This window comes from Microcebus murinus, chromosome 8, assembly GCF_040939455.1.
Source record: "Microcebus murinus isolate Inina chromosome 8, M.murinus_Inina_mat1.0, whole genome shotgun sequence".
In the NCBI taxonomy this organism is placed as follows: domain Eukaryota; kingdom Metazoa; phylum Chordata; class Mammalia; order Primates; family Cheirogaleidae; genus Microcebus; species Microcebus murinus.
Window position 1 is genome coordinate 100,521,385 of NC_134111.1, and position 20,306 is coordinate 100,541,690.

The following is a 20,306-nucleotide window of genomic DNA, read 5'->3' on the forward strand; positions in this document are numbered from 1 at the left end:
AGAAGAGAGTTAGGAGCTGTCTTGGGCCTAAGTAGAAGACCCTGTGAGATGTGCTTGATCAGGAGACCAACAAAACTGGCCGTGATAGTATAGCTGGGACAAATATGGGAAAGTTGAAAAGAGGGGAGCCTGACTTAGCCTGGGTTGGGAGAGATTAGAAAATGCTTTTAAGAGAAAGTGACCCTCAATCTGAGTCCTAAAGGACAGATTAACTAGGCAAAGAGTGGTTTCTTGAAGAGAGATGACATCATGAGCATAACAGAAGGGAGACATTGGGGAACTGCAGTTAGGTTGATACAGCTGGAGTGAAAGGAGTTTGTTGAAACCAGGCAGGAGATGATGTTGGGACATGAGGGCAGAGCAGGGGCCCTTGCACCACACTGAGGCATGTGTGGGTGGTGCACTTTACCTCCTTAATTAGATCCTTGGGGACAGGCACTCTGGTACTGTGGTAGCTGATACACAGTAGATGCTTGGTAAATGTTGGTAATTTTTAATCCATGGGACTTGTATACTAGACAGTCTCATTTTGAAAAGGGAGCCAAACCAACTCAAGTTTAATAAAGGGGGAGGCTTTTTTTTTCTGCTGTGACAAGGGGTCCATTTGTCATCCATGGTGTAAGGGGTGGGGGGGTAGCCTAAGCATTAGATAATGATCTCCCAGAAGTCCAGGGAGGCTGAACTAAGCCAGAGAGATGGTAGCATTAGTAACAAAATCAAACTTTTCTCTGTACTTTCTCTGCTCATCTGCTCTCTTCTCTTTCCCTTTACTGGCCTTCTCTGCTTTTGCTCATTGTCTTTGTTCCCTTATGGCTTTTCTTGCATGGGGCCCATATGGCTGCCCCAGCTCCTGAACCTGTTATCTTTCATCTACTAGATGAAATGCTCAGGGAAGAATCTGCTCATATTTTTGAGCAACACTTCCCTGAGACATAGGTTTTTGGCCATGCTATACTGCCCTTTGGTCAGGTGCTTTTCCTAGTTGTGTCTTGCCAGGATAGGGATGGGAGGTTCATGGCATAGGGTGTGACCACTTGATTATATATCCTACAGCTAGGGCTGTGAAGTGGGTGGAACAGGTGCCCCAACATAAGACTAAGACTCTAATATTTTTGGGGTTCTTATTATATGCTAGGCACTGGGGGTGCCTGTCTCCAAGGATCTAATTAGTGAGCAAAAAACAAACTACAAATACAGAATACTCTACAACATGTTTCTGTATCTGGGTAGGATAATATGTGAACTATAAGTAGAGCATTTCTAGTATCATTCTTGAGAATTGCCTAACTTCATTTGACTATACATATGGTTATTGGGGCCAGAAGGATGATTTTGGAGAATATTTATGATGAGTTAATGGTCCAGCTCTAGAATAAATGGCGTTCTTTTTTTTTTTTTATCACTTGAAATGTTTTTATTTAAAAATATGTTGCTGATCATGAATTAAAAGAGTGACAATGAAATCACTTTTAGGTTCTTATAAGAACAAGAACTTGTTTTTTCTCAAGATGAAACTTAAATAACTATGACAAAATTGTGACAGGAGCAACGTTTTTAGATGACACTAAACAAGTGGTCTCAGAAAATTATTGACTACATTTACACAAGTAATCATCTTAATGAGTTTTGGGGTTTTTTTGTTGTTGTTTTTTTTTATTTCGGCATATTATGGGGGTACAGATTTTAAGGTTTCAGTAAATGCCCATTTCCCCCCTTCCCCCAAAAGTCTGAGTCTCCATCATGACCATCCCCCAGATGGTGCACATCTCACTCATTATGTATGTATATACCCGCCCCCCTCCCACCTGCCCAATACCCTAAAATGGCATTCTTATTATCTTTGTGGACTCACTTTCCATTTATCTCTTTGTCTCCATCCAGTGAATTTTAGGTGTACCTGAAAGCCTTAGGGGTGGTTTAAAACATTTAGAAAGATAATGCTGGTGGAAGGATGGTTAGAGGGTAAGAGATTTGTGTCAGGGAGACCATTTAGGAATTTATTGTAATGATCTAAATAATCAGGAGAAGAGAGCCTGAACTAAAGCAGTGATGATAGTAAGGATGGATAGGAGAGATGGTAAGAAGGAAACGTAGCAGTATAGATAAGTACGTTTTTAACCTTCATTTGAAATGCCAAAGCAGTTATTTAATCCAGAAACTCCTCTCATTATTGACTATATTTTTGACAAAGAAAATCCCTTAAACTCTTTACCTTAAACAATCCCTTTAACTGCATTTTTGTGTGGCTTATTAGAAAACTAACAGTGCTTCTTAGAGTTCACAAGTTAGCTGATGAGTGTTTCATTTTTGTTTAATTCTCCTAATTTGCCTGCTTTTATTTCTTTGCCCATCTCTCATCTCACATGCATCTCATAGCGTGTATTTACATTGGTAGTTGGTGGCGGCTTTGTTAGGTAAGTAAGAATCGACTTAGTCATGGAATGGTATTGTTTTGTCTTCCCATTTAGCTTGAAAGATGATGACAGTGGGGACCATGATCAAAATGAAGAAAACAGCACACAGAAAGATGGTGAGAAGGAAAAAACGGAAAGAGACAAGAATCAGAACAGCAGCAAAAGGAAGGTGAGTTTTGCACTGCACAGATGTAGTTTCCTTTGGACTTGAGACTTCATTATCATGTAGAATCTGTTAATCTGGAAGATACTAAATTAACTTGCTGGTATCCTGTTTTGGAATATCTGAATTTGTTCTCAAAATAAGATTTTGGAATCACTGCAGTTCATTTTGGGACTTAAAACTTTTCTCTTGCCTCAAGATCTTGAGGTGTTGCCTTGCTTGCAGCATTCTTCTAGTTTGAGATGGGGGAGATTAACGCTGGAGTTTAACAAAGCTGTTTCATAAGTTGCTGTAGAGTATTTCAAATCCTACAAATTTTAGATTTTTTCAGTCAGTAACAGTCTAAGTTGAAAGGGACTTGGAAAAGAGAAAATTGGAGAATGAGGAAAGATCTGTTTTTCCTTGAAATATCAAAGAATCATTAATTCATTTATTCCACAATATTTAATACTCTCGAAGTGTAAGCATTTTATGCTAGGTGCTAAGAGGACACAAAGGGGAATGAAACTGTGGCTCAGGGAGCTTACATTTAATAGTAATAATAATAGTTGACCTTTACTGAGCACTTGCTCTGTGGTAGGCACTATGCTAAGCATTTAATATCCACTAATTGATTTGATCCTCTCAACAGCCCTGTGAGGTGTTTATTATTTTCCCCATTTTGCAGGTAAAAAGCTGAGGCACAAACAGGTTAAACAACTTGCCAGTAAGTGATAAGAGTGTCGTAGAAGAGGCAGTACTTGGATTGGGCATATGCTAAGATAAGATGCAAACATAAATACCTGTTATTATATGAGGGAGTAAGTTATAAAAGCCATAAGAACACAGAGAAAGTGTTATGGGAATTTAGAATCAGTTAACCATTAAGGAAATATACTGTATAAGCAGAATCTTGGGCATATTGCAGGTGATTGAGGTTGTATCTTTTTTTAATTGTGAAGGTAGGAAGGACTGACGCTGTAAAATGTTCTCTCAGTCTCAGAGCACGTGATGAATGCCCAGGATTAATACACATTCTTTACTTCCCAGGCTGTTGTCCCTGGACCAGCAGAGCATCCCCTTCAGTACAACTACACTTTCTGGTACTCCAGGAGAACGCCCGGCCGTCCTACCAGCTCGCAGAGCTATGAACAGAATATCAAACAGATTGGCACCTTTGCCTCTGTGAGTACTTAGTGGTTTAATGGAGTGTGCCTTGATGGTACATTTGTGCCTGTATTTGTATCATAATATTTATTTACTCTCTTGGTGTAACCTATTTAAGATTATGGTTTCCTTAATTGACTCACCTGAGTCCCAAGATCAGATTTGTTCATTCTTTGGTTTCTCACTAGACATTGATAGTTGACATGTAAGTGTCAAGTATGAGAATTGTGGAATTGATAGAAGGGCAATGTTACAAAAGTACAGGTTTGTTTTTCTTTTTCTTTTTCTTTTTTTTTTTGAGACAGAGTCTCACTTTGTTGCCCAGGCTAGAGTGAGTGCCATGGCATCAGCGTAGCTCACAGCAACCTCAAACTCCTGGGCTCAAGCGATCCTGCTGCCTCAGCCTCCTGAGTAGCTGGGACTACAGGCATGCGCCACCATGCCCGGCTAATTTTTTCTATATATATTAGTTGGCCAATTAATTTCTTTCTATTTATAGTAGAGACAGGGTCTCGCTCTTGCTCAGGTTGGTTTCGAACTCCTGAACTCAAACGATCTGCCTGCCTCGGCCTCCCAGAGAGCTAGGATTACAGGCGTGAGCCACCGCGCCCGGCCTTGATTTTCTTATTTAAGTAGATATTTATGAGGTCCTTACTATGTCCATAGTGTTATGGAGGATATAAAATTTTATAGTACATCATGTCTCTCCTCATGAAGTTTGACAGTAAAGTCAAAAGTAAAGTTTGGAAGTTTCTTTTGTATTTAAGAACCTTCCATTAGGGTTTTGGATGTATTAGTGATTATACATAAAATAGCATATTTTTCCTGTGTCCAGGAAGAAAATGAAATCTCTAATAATTGCTTTTGTGAGTACTGTCAGTACAGAGAGCCCAGGCTCTATCGCATCTCCTGCCCAGGTGTCTTGGTTTGTGTACCCTGAGAAACTGTCTGCAATCTAACACCAGTCTTGTTCAACAGAAGTTATTATGTACCTCCCACGTGCTGTATATTCACTCTCTGGCCAGAATCAAATGCGGGATTTGTCATTTTCTTGAAATTCTTGAGGCATTTTTCCTGTTTAAAAGGCAGAAACTGACCAGGTGTGGTGGCGCACACCTGTAATCCCAGCACTTTGGGAGGCTGAGGCAAGAGGATCATTTGAGTCCAGCCTGAGCAACATAGTGAGACCCATCTCTGCAAAAACCAGAGAAATTAGCCTGGTGTGGTGGTGCGTGCCTATAGTTCCAGCTACTCAGGAGGCTCTGGCAGGAGGATCTCTTGAGCCCAGGAGTTTGAGGGTTGTAGTGAGCTATGATGTCACCACTGCTTTCTAGCCTGGACAACAAAGCAAGACCCTATCTCAAGAAAATAAAGTGCAGAAACTAGAAAAGAATACTATAATAGTAAATATTGTAATAAATTAATAAAGAGAAAGGACAGAGACAGTAATAGATACTTCATTTGTGTAATTTCCCTTAAGATTTATGATAGCTATGTGAGGTTGGTGATATTATCCATATTTTACTAATGAGTATAATGAAACTTGGGTTAAGTATCAGATCTGAAGTCTCAAGTCATTCACAGTTCACTTGATTGAGGGAGCCAGTGTTGAAACTCAGGTTAGATAGGCTGTGAAAGTCAGTTCCAAGCCACTACAGTACATAAAATGTATGCCCAGAGACTCCAACATTTTATTTTATTATTTATTTATTTTAAATTTTAAAAATTTAATTCTTTGCTTATTTTTTTTTTTTTTTTACATTCTGGGGAGAATAGAAACTTTTAAAATGTTGCTTAGTAGGCACACTATATTTTTTCATGTTGTTAATCAGATATACATATGTAACTGGTAATCAGATTAGTCGGTTAATGTGAGATCAACATTATTATGCTGAGTTGATACAATTTCTTTCCAAAGCAAAGATCTTATTTAGTTGGCCTGTGATGCTTTTAACACTGGTAAGGTTAGGCTTTTTTGAAATATTATAAATAGCTTGTGCACTGGTTCATATTTGGCTCAAGAAATGTTAAATGAATCTAAGGCCCTAAGAGGGTCTAAAAGGAATTAAGGCACAGAGCCTGTTCTTAGGGAAGTAAGACATGCCCAGGAATTTCTAATACATCGGGTGTCCTCAAACTACGGCCCATGGGCCACATGGGCCATGGGCGACCAGCCAAGGACATTTATCCAGCCCGCTGGGTGTTTTTACTACCGCTGCCTGTCTCGGGCCCACAGTGCGCATGTGTGGAATGTGTGCTGCAGTCTCCAATGGCCCTCCAACAGTCTGAGGGACAATGAACTGGCCCCCTGTTTAAAAAGTTTGAGGACCTCTGGATTAGATAGTGAAAGGTGCTGTGGGAAAGGTATGGCTAGGGCACTCTTAGAGTTCACAGGAACGAGGAATTGATTCCAGAGTTTGAGGAAAGCTGCCTTAGAAGAGATGGGTTTAAGATTAAAGAATTTGAACAGATGATTAGAAAGGAATTCTTGGGAGCAAGAACAATAGAATTAAACTTTTGAAATATCCATACATTTCTAACATTCCTCAATCCATCCCAGAAGTTTTGATTGCTTGCTCTGTGGGAATGCTAGACATTCCAGGTAAAATGGCAGTCATATGTTATGAACAACTGGTTAAACACTCAGAGGACCAGACAAGGAGCTAGACTAGGGAATTTGTTTTCTTTTTATTTGTTTATTTTATTATTTTATCTACACTTCCATGTTCATTTATAAAGGGAGTATCATTAAGAATTCTGTTATTGGCCAGGTGTGGTGGCTCACACCTGTAATGCCAACACTTTGAGAGGCCAGTTCTAGACCAGCTTTGGCAACACAGTGAGACCATGTCTCTACAAAAAAAAAAAAAAGTTAAAAATCAGCAGGGTGTGGTGGCACATGCCTATAGTTCCAGCTACTTGGGAGGCTGATCCAGAAGAGTCACTTGAGCCCCCAGGTGTTCAAGGCTGCAGTGAGCTTTGATCATGCCACTGTACTCTAGTCTAGGTGACAGAGTGAGACCCCATCTCTTTTTTTTTTTTTTTTTGAGACAGAGTCTCACTCTGTTGTCCAGGCTAGAGTGAGTGCCGTGGCGTCAGCCTCGCTCACAGCAACCTCAATCTCCGGGGCTCAGCGATCCTACTGCCTCAGCCTCCCGAGTAGCTGGGACTACAGGCATGCACCACCATGCCCGGCTAATTTTTTTGTATATATATTTTTAGTTGGTCAATTAATTTCTTTCTATTTTTGGTAGAGACGGGGTCTCGCTCAGGCTGGTTTCAAACTCCTGACCTTGAGCAATCCGCCCGCCTCGGCCTCCCAAAGTGCTAGGATTACAGGCGTGAGCCACCACGCCCGGCCTGAGACCCTGTCTCTTAAAATAATTTTTTTTAATTAAAAAAAGGATTCTGTTAAATTTTTTTGGAGTAATCATGAATTACATAATTAGCAAAATTAGCATTTTTCTTTTCGTCTTATAACAAAGCATATATGAATTTACTCAACTTGTGCAAGGAGGGTTTTTGTTTTGTTTTGTTTTTGGCATATATGTTAGGTTGAGTTGTTTATCATCAGCGCCATCTTGGGTTAAGGCTTCTTCAGTACCCATTGGACGTGTCACAGAGTGTTTAAAGTCTGCTGTCATATAATTCAAGGCCTTAGGAAATGGCTCATAATTTTACATTTCTCACAGAGAAATAATTACCCTGTGAATCCTTTTATCAAATTAAAGCCTTATTTCCCAGTGATTCTTAATCTTAATCTTAACAACATTTAAAAGTTCTTAAAATCAAGGTGACTAAGGAGGCAGTATCTTGAAATAGAAAGAATACTGGTCTTGGGCCTCTCTGGGCTGGAACAAGCCCTGAAACCATTTTCTCAACTGTACAATGAAGAAAGTCATTGAGATGATTTCTGAGGTCCTTTCTGCACTTCATATTCTGAGTTTGAACATTTCTTTTATTTTTTGGTTTCAGTTAGAACTTTCAAAAGCCACCTTTCAAAGTTCAGTGAGATTTCTCTAGCTGCTTAATTTCATCTCTCTTATGGTTTGGATATAAGACTGTGTCATTTGGCTCTAAGATCGGAGTTAAAGCGATTGTTGACTGGGGAAATGGAAGTGGTTAGTGTGCTTTCTTCCTGCCACACCCCTCCAGTTCCTCATTCACAGTGAGCCACTGGTGCCTAGTGGGTGTACTTTGTTTCTTTCAACTGTGTTGGGGTAGATAAAAGTTTACAATATTGCTTATTGTGTTCATGTGACCACTTAATGTCCCAAATCACTATGTGCAGTTAAGCTTCACAGTTGCTGAGGTGAGGCACTGCGTTGAAGTCCTACAAATGGCATTAGTTCCTGGCTTCTTTCTAACACAAAAGATACATCACAAGTTCCTGTTCCAGAAAGGAACTGAAGGACAGCTGTTTCATGCAGTGTAAGGTACATTTCTCCTCCGCTGCTACCCAAATCTAGAAATACGACCTGAAACTTTGTCTACTCAGCCCATTTTCAGCTACACAGTTATGGTATCTTGCTGCGTGTTGATTGAGAGCCTCCTCAGCAGTGTGTTGGCAAATATTCTCTACAGACTCTTCTGTTTCTTCTTTTCTTCTAAAGTGTACCTCTTTGCTTGCCAGTACTTAGTAGGTGTTCTCTATGAATAGAGAAACAATATCTCCCATTAAGACACTAACAAGGCCGGGTGTGGTGGCTCACGCCTGAAATCCTAGCACTCTGGGAGGCCGAGGCGGGCAGTTCGTTTGAGCTCAGGAGTTCGAGACCAGCCTGAGCAAGAGCAAGACCCCGTCTCTACCAAAAATAGAAAAAATTAGCCGGGCATGGTGGCTCATGGCTATAGTCCCAGCTAGTGAGGAGGCTGAGGCAGAAGGATTGCTTGAGCCCAGGGGTTTGAGGTTGCTGTGAACTAGGCTGATGCCACGGCACTCTAGCCAGGGCAACAGAGTGAGACTCTGTCTCAAAAAAAAAAAAAAAGACACTAACAAGAGAAATAGGATTCCTATGATGAATATAAATAAGCATACATTTGATAGAAAAATATAAGTCTAGTTTTCTAACAGGATTATGAAGGAGGGGCAAGGAGAAATTTTTCAAGCTAAGAAGAAGGACTTAAACCTTAGCCATGAGAAGCTAAGTCCTTTTTTTTTTTTTTTTTTTTTTTTTTGAGACAGAGTCTCGCTTTGTTGTCCAGGCTAGAGTGAGTGCCGTGGCGTCAGCCTAGCTCACAGCAACCTCAAACTCCTGGGCTCCAGTGATCCTTCTGCCTCAGCCTCCCGAGTAGCTGGGACTACAGGCATGCGCCACTATGCCCGGCTAATTTTTTTTTTTTATATATATATCAGTTGGCCAATTAATTTCTTTCTATTTATAGTAGAGACGGGGTCTCGCTCTTGCTCAGGCTGGTTTTGAACTCCTGACCTTGAGCAATCCGCCCGCCTCGGCCTCCCAAGAGCTAGGATTACAGGCGTGAGCCACAGCGCCCCGCCGCTAAGTCCTTTTTGACTGGTGTTAAGCAACAGCACCATGATATAGAGTAGTACATGTGGTTGATTCTATCACTTATGCTCAGTAACTACACAGATCTAAAATGTATTTCATTCTAGCTAATGCTATATTTTATTTTCCAGTTAAACGATCTTTAATAAGTAAGTGATTTGGTTCTAAAAAAATGCATTCAGGCTGAGGCTGTGTGGCATTTATAATATGCCTCAAGACTAAAAGGTTTATATTATACAAAAAACTGGTCCTCTTACTGCATGTGGTGGTTATCCTGCAGCTTCAGTGGGAGAGTACATACTAACATGGCTTTACCAATTAAAGCTCCTAGCTAAGGCAAGTGTTTCTCACCCAAAGAGTGTATTCTTATATTGGCAATGTTACATTTTTCTTTTATCAAACTATGATATACTTTTCCTCTAACATGTCCTCCTTTCCACCCAGTGCCACAAATGAAAATGTGTCCCCTGAAAAAGATAGCCTGTAGCAGTGGCCTCCATGCTTATGTTCTTAAATAAATCTTATGTATTTAGATACATTCAAAGAAAAAGAAGACACATCTTTTATACTCTGGGGACTTCTCTCTGCAGGTGGAGCAGTTTTGGAGGTTTTATAGCCATATGGTACGTCCCGGGGACCTGACGGGCCACAGTGACTTCCATCTCTTCAAAGAAGGAATTAAACCCATGTGGGAGGTGAGGACTGAGGGCCTCTGACTGCATTTTCAAGCAAGTTTGTTTTGTTTTGTTTTTAGCCTTGCCAAGGTTAAAAGTATTTTTAAAGTCTTCTCTTGGCTGGTCGTGGTGGCTCATGCCTGTAATCCTGGGAAGCCAAGGTAGGAGGATTGCTTGAGGTTAGGAGTTTGAGACCATCCTGAGCAAGAACAAGACCTCATCTCTACAAAAATTAGAAAAATTAGTCGGGCATGGTGGCGCCCTCCTGTAGTCCCAGCTTCTCAGGAGGCTGAGGCAGGAGGATTGCTTGAGTTTGAGGTTGCAGTGAGCTATGATGACTCCACTGCATTCCAGCCCTTAAGCAATCCTTCTATCTTGGCTTCCCAGAGTGCTAGGATTACAGGTGTGAGCCGCCACACCCAGCCAAGAGAAGACAGGGTCTCACTGTCTCAAAAAGAAAAAAAAAAAGAATAAAGTCTCTCAAAACTGCATCACTATTTGGTGTATCCTTGGAACCTAGACCTCTACTTAAAAGCGCTGATGCCACCGCTTGTCTGTGTGGGTTGGTGCTGGGTGGTTTTTTAAAGGTATATTTATGACTAAAGTGGTGTTATAACATTAAAGGATTTTTTTTTTAGTTACCCTATTCCCATAGAACCCGTGGGTGTGGGTGTGTGAGTGATGTTTTTACATAGTATGCATATGATTAAAGTGGGTAAGAAAATAATCTTGCTAAGTTCTGTGATCTCTTTGCAGAGCCATTGGTTGGCTGCGCTCCGATATAGTGTGTCTTCTGATGCCAGGACATTTTTCTAGAAGACAAATGTGGCCACATCCACTTCCTCATCCTCCCCACCCCCATCTTTCACAGCTCTCCATTGATCACATGATCTTGCACCTAATTTACCTTTCAAGCTTCATCCCCATCATCTCTAAATCTTCCCTTCCCTGCAGCCAGCCCCCCCTGTTTACAGCTCCCTGACTCAGTTTGTGCAAAGACATGTCCTTCCCAGTGCCCCTCCCACTTCCTGCCCGACTCCTGTTTTCCTCAGGACCCAGCTTAAATATTTCCTCTTTTCAGGTGTTTCCGACTGTCTGGTTCTTTAACATATTGTGCATATCTCTGTTACCACTGCACTTGTAATTATAGCAACATTGCTGTAATTAATTTTTTTGTCTGTCTCTTCTACTAGGCTAGATATCAGTAGAAATTGGGGCCTCATGTCTTTGTACTTGGTATGTAGTGACACTCAGAAAACATTTAGCAGGTGAAGTGACAAATAATCTGTGCTTGAAATGTGACATTTCATTTTGTTTCCTAAAATAATTCCACTAAAAGGGACTATTTTTGAAAGGTTTGTTTAGCCATTTTATTATTAATAAATGGCTTATGCCAAGGATCCCAGCCTTGTTTTCCCATTTCTTCTCTTCCTAGTGCTACTGCCATTTTTTATATAGAGTTGAATAATTGTAAAATGACAAAACTTCTTCATACTCAAAGGATGCTTGGCCATTTACTGCCTTAATGCAAAAGAAAAAGAGCAAACCATATTTTAACATCAATGCTTTCTGTCTTTTTACAGGATGACGCAAATAAAAATGGTGGCAAGTGGATTATTCGGCTGCGGAAAGGCTTGGCCTCCCGTTGTTGGGAGAATCTCATCCTGGCCATGTTGGGGGAACAGTTCATGGTTGGAGAGGAGATCTGTGGGGCTGTGGTCTCTGTCCGCTTTCAGGTAAGCCACCAGCCTGGTTTCTTGTGTTGCCTTTGCTCCCCTTACTGCCTCTGGTTTGCTTTTATGATTCCTTCTGTTTCTTTGGTAGGAGGACATTATTTCAATATGGAATAAGACTGCCAGCGACCAAGCAACCACAGCCCGAATCCGGGATACGCTTCGGCGAGTGCTTAACCTACCTCCCAACACCATTATGGAATACAAAACTCACACCGACAGCATCAAGTACGTGTTGGGGGGTATTGGGGGGACATGTCCCTAAGCTTAGCAGAAGGAGATCCGTAGATGACCCCAGAGGAATATGGTCGCACAAGAGACTAACTTGTGGAGAAGGGACAGACCAGGCTTTCCCTCCAGGGCTTCTGGCCACTTGCTGCAGTTCTTTGTCGAGAGGCTCCCTGCCCACCACACTGCCAAGTGCTTTGTAGTAGAGAGAGCCCCTCTGCAGAAACCCAGTTGCACTTGCCTGGGCTTGCTTAATTACTACAGTCTATCTTGTCTTTCATATGCCAACCATTATCTTAAAATGAAAGACAAAGTGCTTTTCTTTTTCGTGCTGCTTTTTAAAGATAATTTCACTGAACAAGTAAGTCCTCTTCCCTCCCCACCCTTTGCCCTACTTTTGCATGTCTTTTTAACCTGTTAGCTTCAGTCTGTTTTCTTTGTCCTGGGAAATTGACTACATATCAGGAATGACTCTATTTCCTTGTGTCTAGAGCTGAAATCATAGAGGAAGGAAGATAGTGTGTGTGAGAGGGTAGGAGGGAAGGGAAGCATGAAGGCTACAGGGAAAATAAGTTTTGCGATCTCCTGAGGACTCAGGAAAATGGAGCTCTTTGTCCACAGTGAGAATCACTGGTTAGGCTTGCTCCTTCAGTGATTGAATGTCAGAAATAAGCTCAGGTTATTATGAAAAAGTTGTGAGGATTAGCTGTCAGATCGTCTCAAAATTGGAGGGAGAGCTAGCCAACTAGGAGTCAGGACTTAAGTGTAGTTCTCTCGTATGGCCTTGCATCAGTGTGCCTCTTGCAAGTCTCTTTGCAACTCTGCTTTAGTTTTCCCACCTGTAAAATGGGGGACATTAATACTTTATGTAACAAGGCTGTTGTGAGGCTGATTTAATCTTTGTAACTGAGAGTCCTCAGATGGAGAATGCTCTTGCAGGGCCAAGTATTATTAATGCTCCTGTCATCATCACTAGGAATATCATCATTGTGTTATTCTTAGTAAAGACTAGTAGTGAGCCCAATGACTGTGTTCAGCAGGCAAGCCATTTGGGAATCTCTTTCCCGTGCATTCACAGATAACATGGGTAGAGTGGGCTTAAACCAGCCTAAGTGCCAGTTTTTAACTGGGAACACTGCTATGGGAGTTGGTCCATAGTCACATGGCTGGATATGACTCATCACAGCCACCAACAGTTACTAGCCAGCTGCGGCCCTTGTTGCTTGCCTTAGCAGTCCCTTGTTAGCATTGTTTTTCTCTAGGCAAGTTTTTCTTATTCTCTGTTCTGGGATAGAAATAGTTTCTGCCCTCTAACATTGAGTCCGGGCTGGAGAGATCTACACCTTACTATAGGATTCTTGTTTTCAAGGTTCCCAAATACCCCCCTCCGCACCCACCCTGAAAGCAAGCTTTTCACCTGGATAGAAAAGGGAAAGAGGTATTTTTCATCAACTCTCCCCTCTCTGCTCTTCTCTATTTCTAATACCCTGAGGCAGTTCTTCCTGACTTTTTGTAGGAATATAGACAAGTCCTTACAGAGTCTAGGAGAGCCTGTGGACTTTTTGCCTTAGACTGCTAGAAAGACTGGCCTGCTACTCACTACTTTACCCAGAGGTCTGACTCTGGCACTCCAGTCCTGCAGCTGTAGGGACCAGAAAACCTTCCTTAAGACCCAGATGCTACTTTCCCTTGCGTCCCCCTCTTTTGCCTCTCCCAATGAGCCAACCTTTTGCACTTCTACTAGAATGCCAGGCAGGCTGGGCCCCCAAAGGCTCCTTTTTCAAAACCTCTGGAAGCCGCGGTTGAATGTGCCATGATCCTCTCCCTCTCTGGATGGCACCATCATTGAAGCTGGCGTCATCGGAGTCTCTTGTTCTGTTGGCGTGCTACCTGGAAGATCCTTCTGTCCTGGACGAGAGGAATTGGAAGAGCATTTTATGTTTTAAGAACAGGCTGACACACAGCAGCTACAACAACAGCTGAGATCACTTAATAATAAATGGTGCTAAACTAGCTTGTCTCATGCTCTTGCTCTTTATGGTGCATCAAAGATGTGGCCTTTCGGACTGTCACCATATTAAGAGATGGCACAGGCTTCTCCATGGAGGGCCATCGGGGAATGCAGCCTCATTTCCATAAGTCCATTGTGTAGTGTCATGTGGCTTTTTGTTCCAGGACTGCTGAGGTCTGATACAATGAGGTGACATCTAGCTCTCAAAATAAGACCCCATTTTCTGGTACTTGAATTTTAGTTCCCATCTCATCATACTGATGACCAGAACAGGGTGATTTCTGATTTAGAATTCAGCTTGAAAGTCTGTTAAGGTTGGAAAGGGGGGTCCTTGGCCTTTGCTTTGCTGACTTCCACTTGCCTTTATTTCAAAGAAATCTCTTGCTTGGAGGTAAATCCCTGCTTCTGTCTGTGTGTGGCTGTGTGTATATAGCTTCCTTGCTTTGTGCTAACGGGATTTTCTCTCTAGTGCCCAAGCCACAAACTCTTTGCCAGCCTTCTCCCTTCTGCTCTCCCTTTAGAGCCAGATCATCTTCTTTCTGAACTAGCCCTGCTTGCAAGATCTCAAGGTTATAGCCCTTCCCTTTCTCCCAGGCTCAGTGTTACTGTGCAGGATCTGGGGTGGAGAAACATCTTCATCCTGTGTGAGTGTGCTCCTTAGGACATCTGACCATAGCACATGCCAGCCCCTCATGTGCTTTGTGGCTTTGGCTTGTATGTGCTGCAGCTTGGCCTTTAGGCCCCTAACCTGCGTGTAGAGTTTCAGCAAGCCTCATGCTACTTTAGGTTTTTTTAGGAGCTACTACCAAAACCAAAAATAAATAGTCATTTTTGCAAACAGTGGGTCAGGCTGCCTGAGAGGATCTGTGAAAGTGGCTGTGGAGTTTTCCAGAGAAGCTATTCCACTTTGGCAGTGACACCCTGTGCTTATACCAGCCTGACTTACCCCTAATCTCACGTGGCCCAGAACACACATTGGGGCTAGCACTGTGGGCTCAATGTTCCAGGGGTGTTTGTGTCTTTGCTTTTTTGTTTATTGCATATCCAAAATTAGTTGAACTACCTAGAAAATGGGAGATTTCCTGGCACATGGAAAGGCCCATTCTCTATGTTTTTAGCACTTGTCAAAGAATTGCCTTCTCTGGCTCTATTGCTGTTGCCTTCAACTACAGTATGTCCCAGAAGTCACCATAAATAGGGGAAATGGGAAATTGTAGCTAAATATACCTTTATTTATAAAATATTCATTACTAAATTTTACAGAATTTTTCCTTTGTAGGGAGACTTTTGGGACATGCTGTGTTATGTTATATCATTGACCTTAATTTCAGCTGTGTTGTAACTGCTCCAGGGCATGAGCTTGATGTTACTTCCCAGAGTAAGAGTCAGTCAAAAAGCCCCAAACTGACCTTGAGACCACTTGATTCTTATCACGTGTGAAAAAAGTCAGACCTATTCTGCTTTTTTCTATTCCTAGTGGCTCTTCCACAGATATGGCTTTGTTTGAGCCAAGGAACTGCTGGGACTTGAGATTGTAAGGAAGTGAAGGAAGAGTGAGCCAACAGTTTTTCTCCCCTAATTACTCCAGAGATGAGGGCTGCTGGAAATGGTGAGGGGAGTGTTTTTGAGGAGTGGCTTAGGTTTTTCAGTCAAGCGTTCCTGATTCTAGCTTGTTATGTTTTGGTCCAGTTTCCAATGTCCTTCAACATTGGTTTGGTTTTTCCAGCCTTCCCCTAATCACACAGCTTGTGGCCTTTTCCCGCCCACCGCAGCCCTCCTAGGTGACCTTAGAGGCATTGACTGCCACACAGAATGGATAATGAGCATCTTTGCTGTAGGGGGCTCCTGACCATTTTTATTGCCAGCTCACCCCCTAAGGAATAGAAAACTTGTTAAACTGAGCTTTTGCACTGGTCATGACTCCTTTTAATAAGACCAGTTCCTGGTTGCATTTTCATAGGTTTGAGTCCTTGCTAGCATCAAGTGACTCACCATATCCTCTGCTTTAAGGAGAAATCTCATAATACAGGAGAATTGTGGGGCCACCAGGATAAAACTGTGCACAGAGCCATATGGAACAGCCGTGCCTTTTGTGAAGAAACTCCTCTTTAGAACAGTCCCATTGCTTCCCTTTGTGCATCTGGCCTGGGGTGGAAAAGGGGAGGACAGGGCCAGCTTCCATAGTGGGCCACAGTGCTGGGGAACACTGGCCAGACTTCTCTGCAGAGACTTGAGGGTAGGGAATCCTTCTTTATTCCTTCATCCTAGAGAGACAGGTCAAATCATTGGGACTTTGCTTTACCACATCTAGATACTGTATTTCAACCTGAACTTTAACATACAGGCAAGAACCAATCCATCATTTCTGTCATGGCTAAGTCATAGCCTGGTGATGCTGGGTCACACCAGCATAATTTCTAGGCTGGCTCTGTGTCTGTGAAATGTACTGCCATGCTGAAATTCACAGTGAGGAAGGGCCAGAGTAGCAGGAGGCTGAGCTCTCCAATGAGTATTGAGGGCTGGTGAGTGGGAAGCTGTGAACCTCACTGACTTTGGAGACGGGTGAAAGGAAGTACAGAATTGCACAGAAATAAGATCTCTCTGCTTTCAGAATTTGCTTTCTGGTGAGATGGGACAAGAGTGGTCTTGGAGGGCTCTTTGTTCCTCCTTCATTTGAATCTGTTCAGAATTCCCTATAGGCTATGTTAATCTTGGTAATTTTTTTCTTCTTTTAGAAACTCCAGTCATATGACACATTTTACATTTATCTTGTTCTTTCTTACCTTTAAAAGAAGTTTTAATATTATCTAATATGCCTGGAATGCCCAGGAGAAAATAACTAGTATATTCACACCTAGCTTTAGGTTGTAGGTTTGCCTTTTAGCTATGCTGTAGGCCTATGAGAGTAAGAGTGATTATACCAAAGACTATGGCCCACTATTTTATTTATACTGAACCCATGTGAGGAAATTTCTTAATCCAGATTCTTCATATTGAGGTTTAACCTATAGTGAGGTATTACACTTCTGAAGAAATTGGGAGGGCGGTATAATACCAGAATGGATTAGAGAAGCTCTAAAGTCCATATTTCTTCAGATTCTTGACTCAGAACTGCTTGTTTGGGCTAGTGTAGGTGTGAGCCTTTCTGGAAACAAAAGAATAAATGAAATGAAGCTTCAACACAACCATGTAGTTTCTTGTTGATACCTAAATTGTTTAAAAGAGAGTTTAAATCTCACTGCTAAGAGGAAAGATTTCCTGGTTCTGTGCCCAAGCATTGGATTTTGCTTTGTCCTTCATTTGGAGTTAAGAATGAAATTGCCTTCTGATGCCACTCAGGACTCACAAAGTACACCACATCACCATCTCTCCAGAAAGGGTTATTATGGAAGAGATGTCTTGCTGTGGACATTGAATTTGGGAATTGACAAAAACTGGAACTCTTGTTTAGCAGTCTTTACGTTTTTCCTTAATTCAGTTAGCATACACTGGTAGATTTAGGAATATTTTACAAAGAAACTATTAACTGCAAATCTGCTTCTTATTCTAAGAGGTAGACTATTATTCTAAGATGTAGATCATTAACTTGTAAATGCTGCTGTTCTAAAGAGGGAAATACTAACAAAACTGGTATAAACGTTACCTAGAATAATGAATTTGTTGTACTGGGTCTCAGTATTTAATCCCTCCCTTGTGAGAAAAAAAAAGAAAGAAAAATTACCTGTAGAAAACCTGGTAGTTAAGTATATTTTAGTGATCATAATATTAAATGTGTAAAGAGTGACACAGTGTGTTGTCACCCTGGGTACTGTGTTACCAAATTAAACCAAGAATGAAGTAATTGACAAGGAACTTCTGACTTAAAAGCACCAAATTTTATGTGTAATCCCCAGGGAACTTACTGCTACCGGAGGGCAAAAAGGTAGCTCCCCTGAGAAAACTTGAGGTTGGGTTAGAGCTTCCAGAAATGTAGAGGGTCTGCCTCTGGTTTTCTCCTTCTATTACTCGTCCATCAGTCACCAAGGGCCTTTTCTTTGTGGACCAACACCCTGAGAGACCGAGTGCCCTTTCTGTCACATTTTCTTTTCCCTTTCTAACCCCAAATTCTGAATTGAGTTAATCAGCATGAAAGCTGTGGTGAGCATTGTTCCCTAGAAATTTTGAAGTGCCATGATCTACACAGCTTAAATTTTGAGGTGATAGTTACATAGTTATTTCAAGAAACAGATGGAACCTGACACATTTAGGGTCTGAGTTTTAAAAGGTTAGAAGGTTGGAATGTGAAAGAGAAGATGGTATAATTTCCTCATTGCATCTTTAAGCATCATTATGCTGTTGGGTACTTGCCTCTACCCTGAGGGTAAAGCCTAATGAAAAAGATAGTTTCTGCCACCTGTTCCCACGTACACAAGGCAGGAAGGGCAGGAAGTACTACTGTAAATTAGAAATGTTTCTGGTGCTTGTGGAGCTTTAGCTCTGACCTCACTGGCCTCCCCTGAAGCCTTATTGAAGGAACAGTTGCAAATCTTTGAGGGAATAGGAGCAGACTCCCCATGTGGAGCAAGTGGGAGAAGTGTCCACTCCCCCTGAAAGGGTAGGCCGCTGCTGCTGATCTGAGAGACCTCGCTGCTCTGTTCCCAGGTACCTTTGGCTCCACTCAGCATGGACGGCATCTGAAGTGGGATGTGGGGTTATCGTGTCTGCTCTCTGTTCAAAAGCTTTTGATCTGAATGTGCTATTGTTTTTTGTCTCTGGTTTGCCAGGGCCTGGGAGGAGTTTCATGGCCTGGTGAACAGCAGCGGCCGCTGATCGGACGCTCCCCCTCTGTCTCTCACACTCAGGGTAGGGCCTTGTCTATCTTCTCTGTAACCCTGTGACATACCTCTCAGCCATAGGACCCCTCTTTCCTAGGGGATGCCCATCTCCCATTTACTCCCAACCTTGGCCAACGTTGAGCCTCAGAGAAAAACACTTGAGTCCCAAACCACTGCCCTCTCTGGGTCACATGTGTACTGGTGAACCCTGGGCAGGCCATTTACCCTCATTATGCCTCTGTTTTCTCATCTGGAAAATGAGGCTCCATGGACCAATAGGTCTCTGAGATCTCTTTCTATGCCCATGTTTCATGATGGTAAATGTGCCACAGATTTTTTCTTTTGCTCAGATGTGGCCATTGTTAAGCCATCTAGCAGTGTCCTTTGACTAAAAGGGCAGTTCCACAGGCCCCAAAATGGGTTAGGTGAGAGGTATGTCTCCTGTTTGCTGGTGGTGTTTGTCAGTTGTGAGGAAACAGTGGTAAAAGTAAATGGGGGCTGGATTTCAGGGCTGTGTGAAAGACAGTTCCAGGTTATACCGTTACTAGTCCAGCACATGTGTACCGACAGGGAGAGGCACTGGCATAGCAAGGCCTGGGGCAAGTAAAGCATTGACTTTAGGAATATTTGGATTTCAATTAAGAGAGTACCAAGTATGTGTCTGTCTCTGTGGCAAAGGGAAATGGAATTGGGTAAATTTATTATGGATGAAAGGCCAGTATCTGTATATGCTGGAGATGAGAGCCTATTCCTAAGCATCAGACTACCCCTATCGCTACCATCCCTAAGAGAGAGAGCATTTCTAAAATTCGAACAGAATGTGTCAACTGTTGTGGCTACTTCAGAATTCCCCCTTCCCAGGAAGGAAATGAGGGTTTTCCAGAGAAGGAGGCCTGCATCTCTCACGTGGGCTAGAAGAAAAAAGATGACACTGTGAGGGACAGCAGTAGGTGGCCGGGGTCTGGTTGCTCTGGGGTATCAATGTGATCTACAGATAAAACACAGTCACAGGCCTGGCGCGGTGGCTCACGCCTATAATCCTAGCACTCTGGGAGGCCAAGACGGGCCGATTGCTCGAGGTCAGGAGTTCGAAACCAGCTTGAGCAAGAGCGAGACTTCGTCTCTACTATAAATACCAAGAAATTAATTGGGCAACTAATATATATATATAGAGAAAAAAATTAGCCGGGCATGGTGGTGCATGCCTGTAGTCCCAGCAACTCGGGATGCTGAGGCAGAAGGATTGCTTGAGCCCAGGAGTTTGAGGTTGCCGTGAGCTAGGCTGACACCACAGTACTCACTCTAGCATGGACAACAAAGTGAGACTCCATCTCAAAAAAAAAAAACAAAAAAAACACACAGTCAAAAAAAAAAAGAAAAAAATAACTAAAAAACACAGTCACAGAGTTCCTGCACACATGGGCAAGGCCACCCATAGCTTTTTTTTTTAATATTCAATTCCTTTATTCTAAATTCAGTTTTCAGATGGTAATGCCACATTTTAAAAATTTCCACTTAAAAGGTTTCTCCTTAAAATATAGAGTCAACATAGAATTCCAAGATGGCTGCTAATATCCGCAAGGAGGGAGGTAAAACATGTACTACCTCTAATG

The 20,306-nt window shown here is 42.2% G+C and overlaps 1 protein-coding gene across 3 annotated transcripts in view; it reads left to right on the forward strand.

The window, feature by feature from the left end:
• Positions 1–20,306, forward strand: part of EIF4E2 (eukaryotic translation initiation factor 4E family member 2) — a 30,626-nt gene that overhangs the window by 2,931 nt on the left and 7,389 nt on the right. Inside the window, exons 2-7 of one of the 3 annotated variants that reach the window (XM_012791619.3) lie at positions 2,469–2,583; positions 3,607–3,741; positions 9,824–9,928; positions 11,491–11,643; positions 11,732–11,868; positions 18,643–18,721. In XM_012791619.3, coding sequence (XP_012647073.2) covers positions 2,469–2,583; positions 3,607–3,741; positions 9,824–9,928; positions 11,491–11,643; positions 11,732–11,868; positions 18,643–18,688 — 691 coding nt within the window. In that variant the 3' untranslated portion in view covers positions 18,689–18,721. Of the gene's footprint in view, positions 1–2,468; positions 2,584–3,606; positions 3,742–9,823; positions 9,929–11,490; positions 11,644–11,731; positions 11,869–13,612; positions 13,882–18,642; positions 18,722–20,306 lie in introns of those variants that run through there. The other 2 variants (XM_012791618.3, XM_012791620.3) reach the window with 2 other exon arrangements.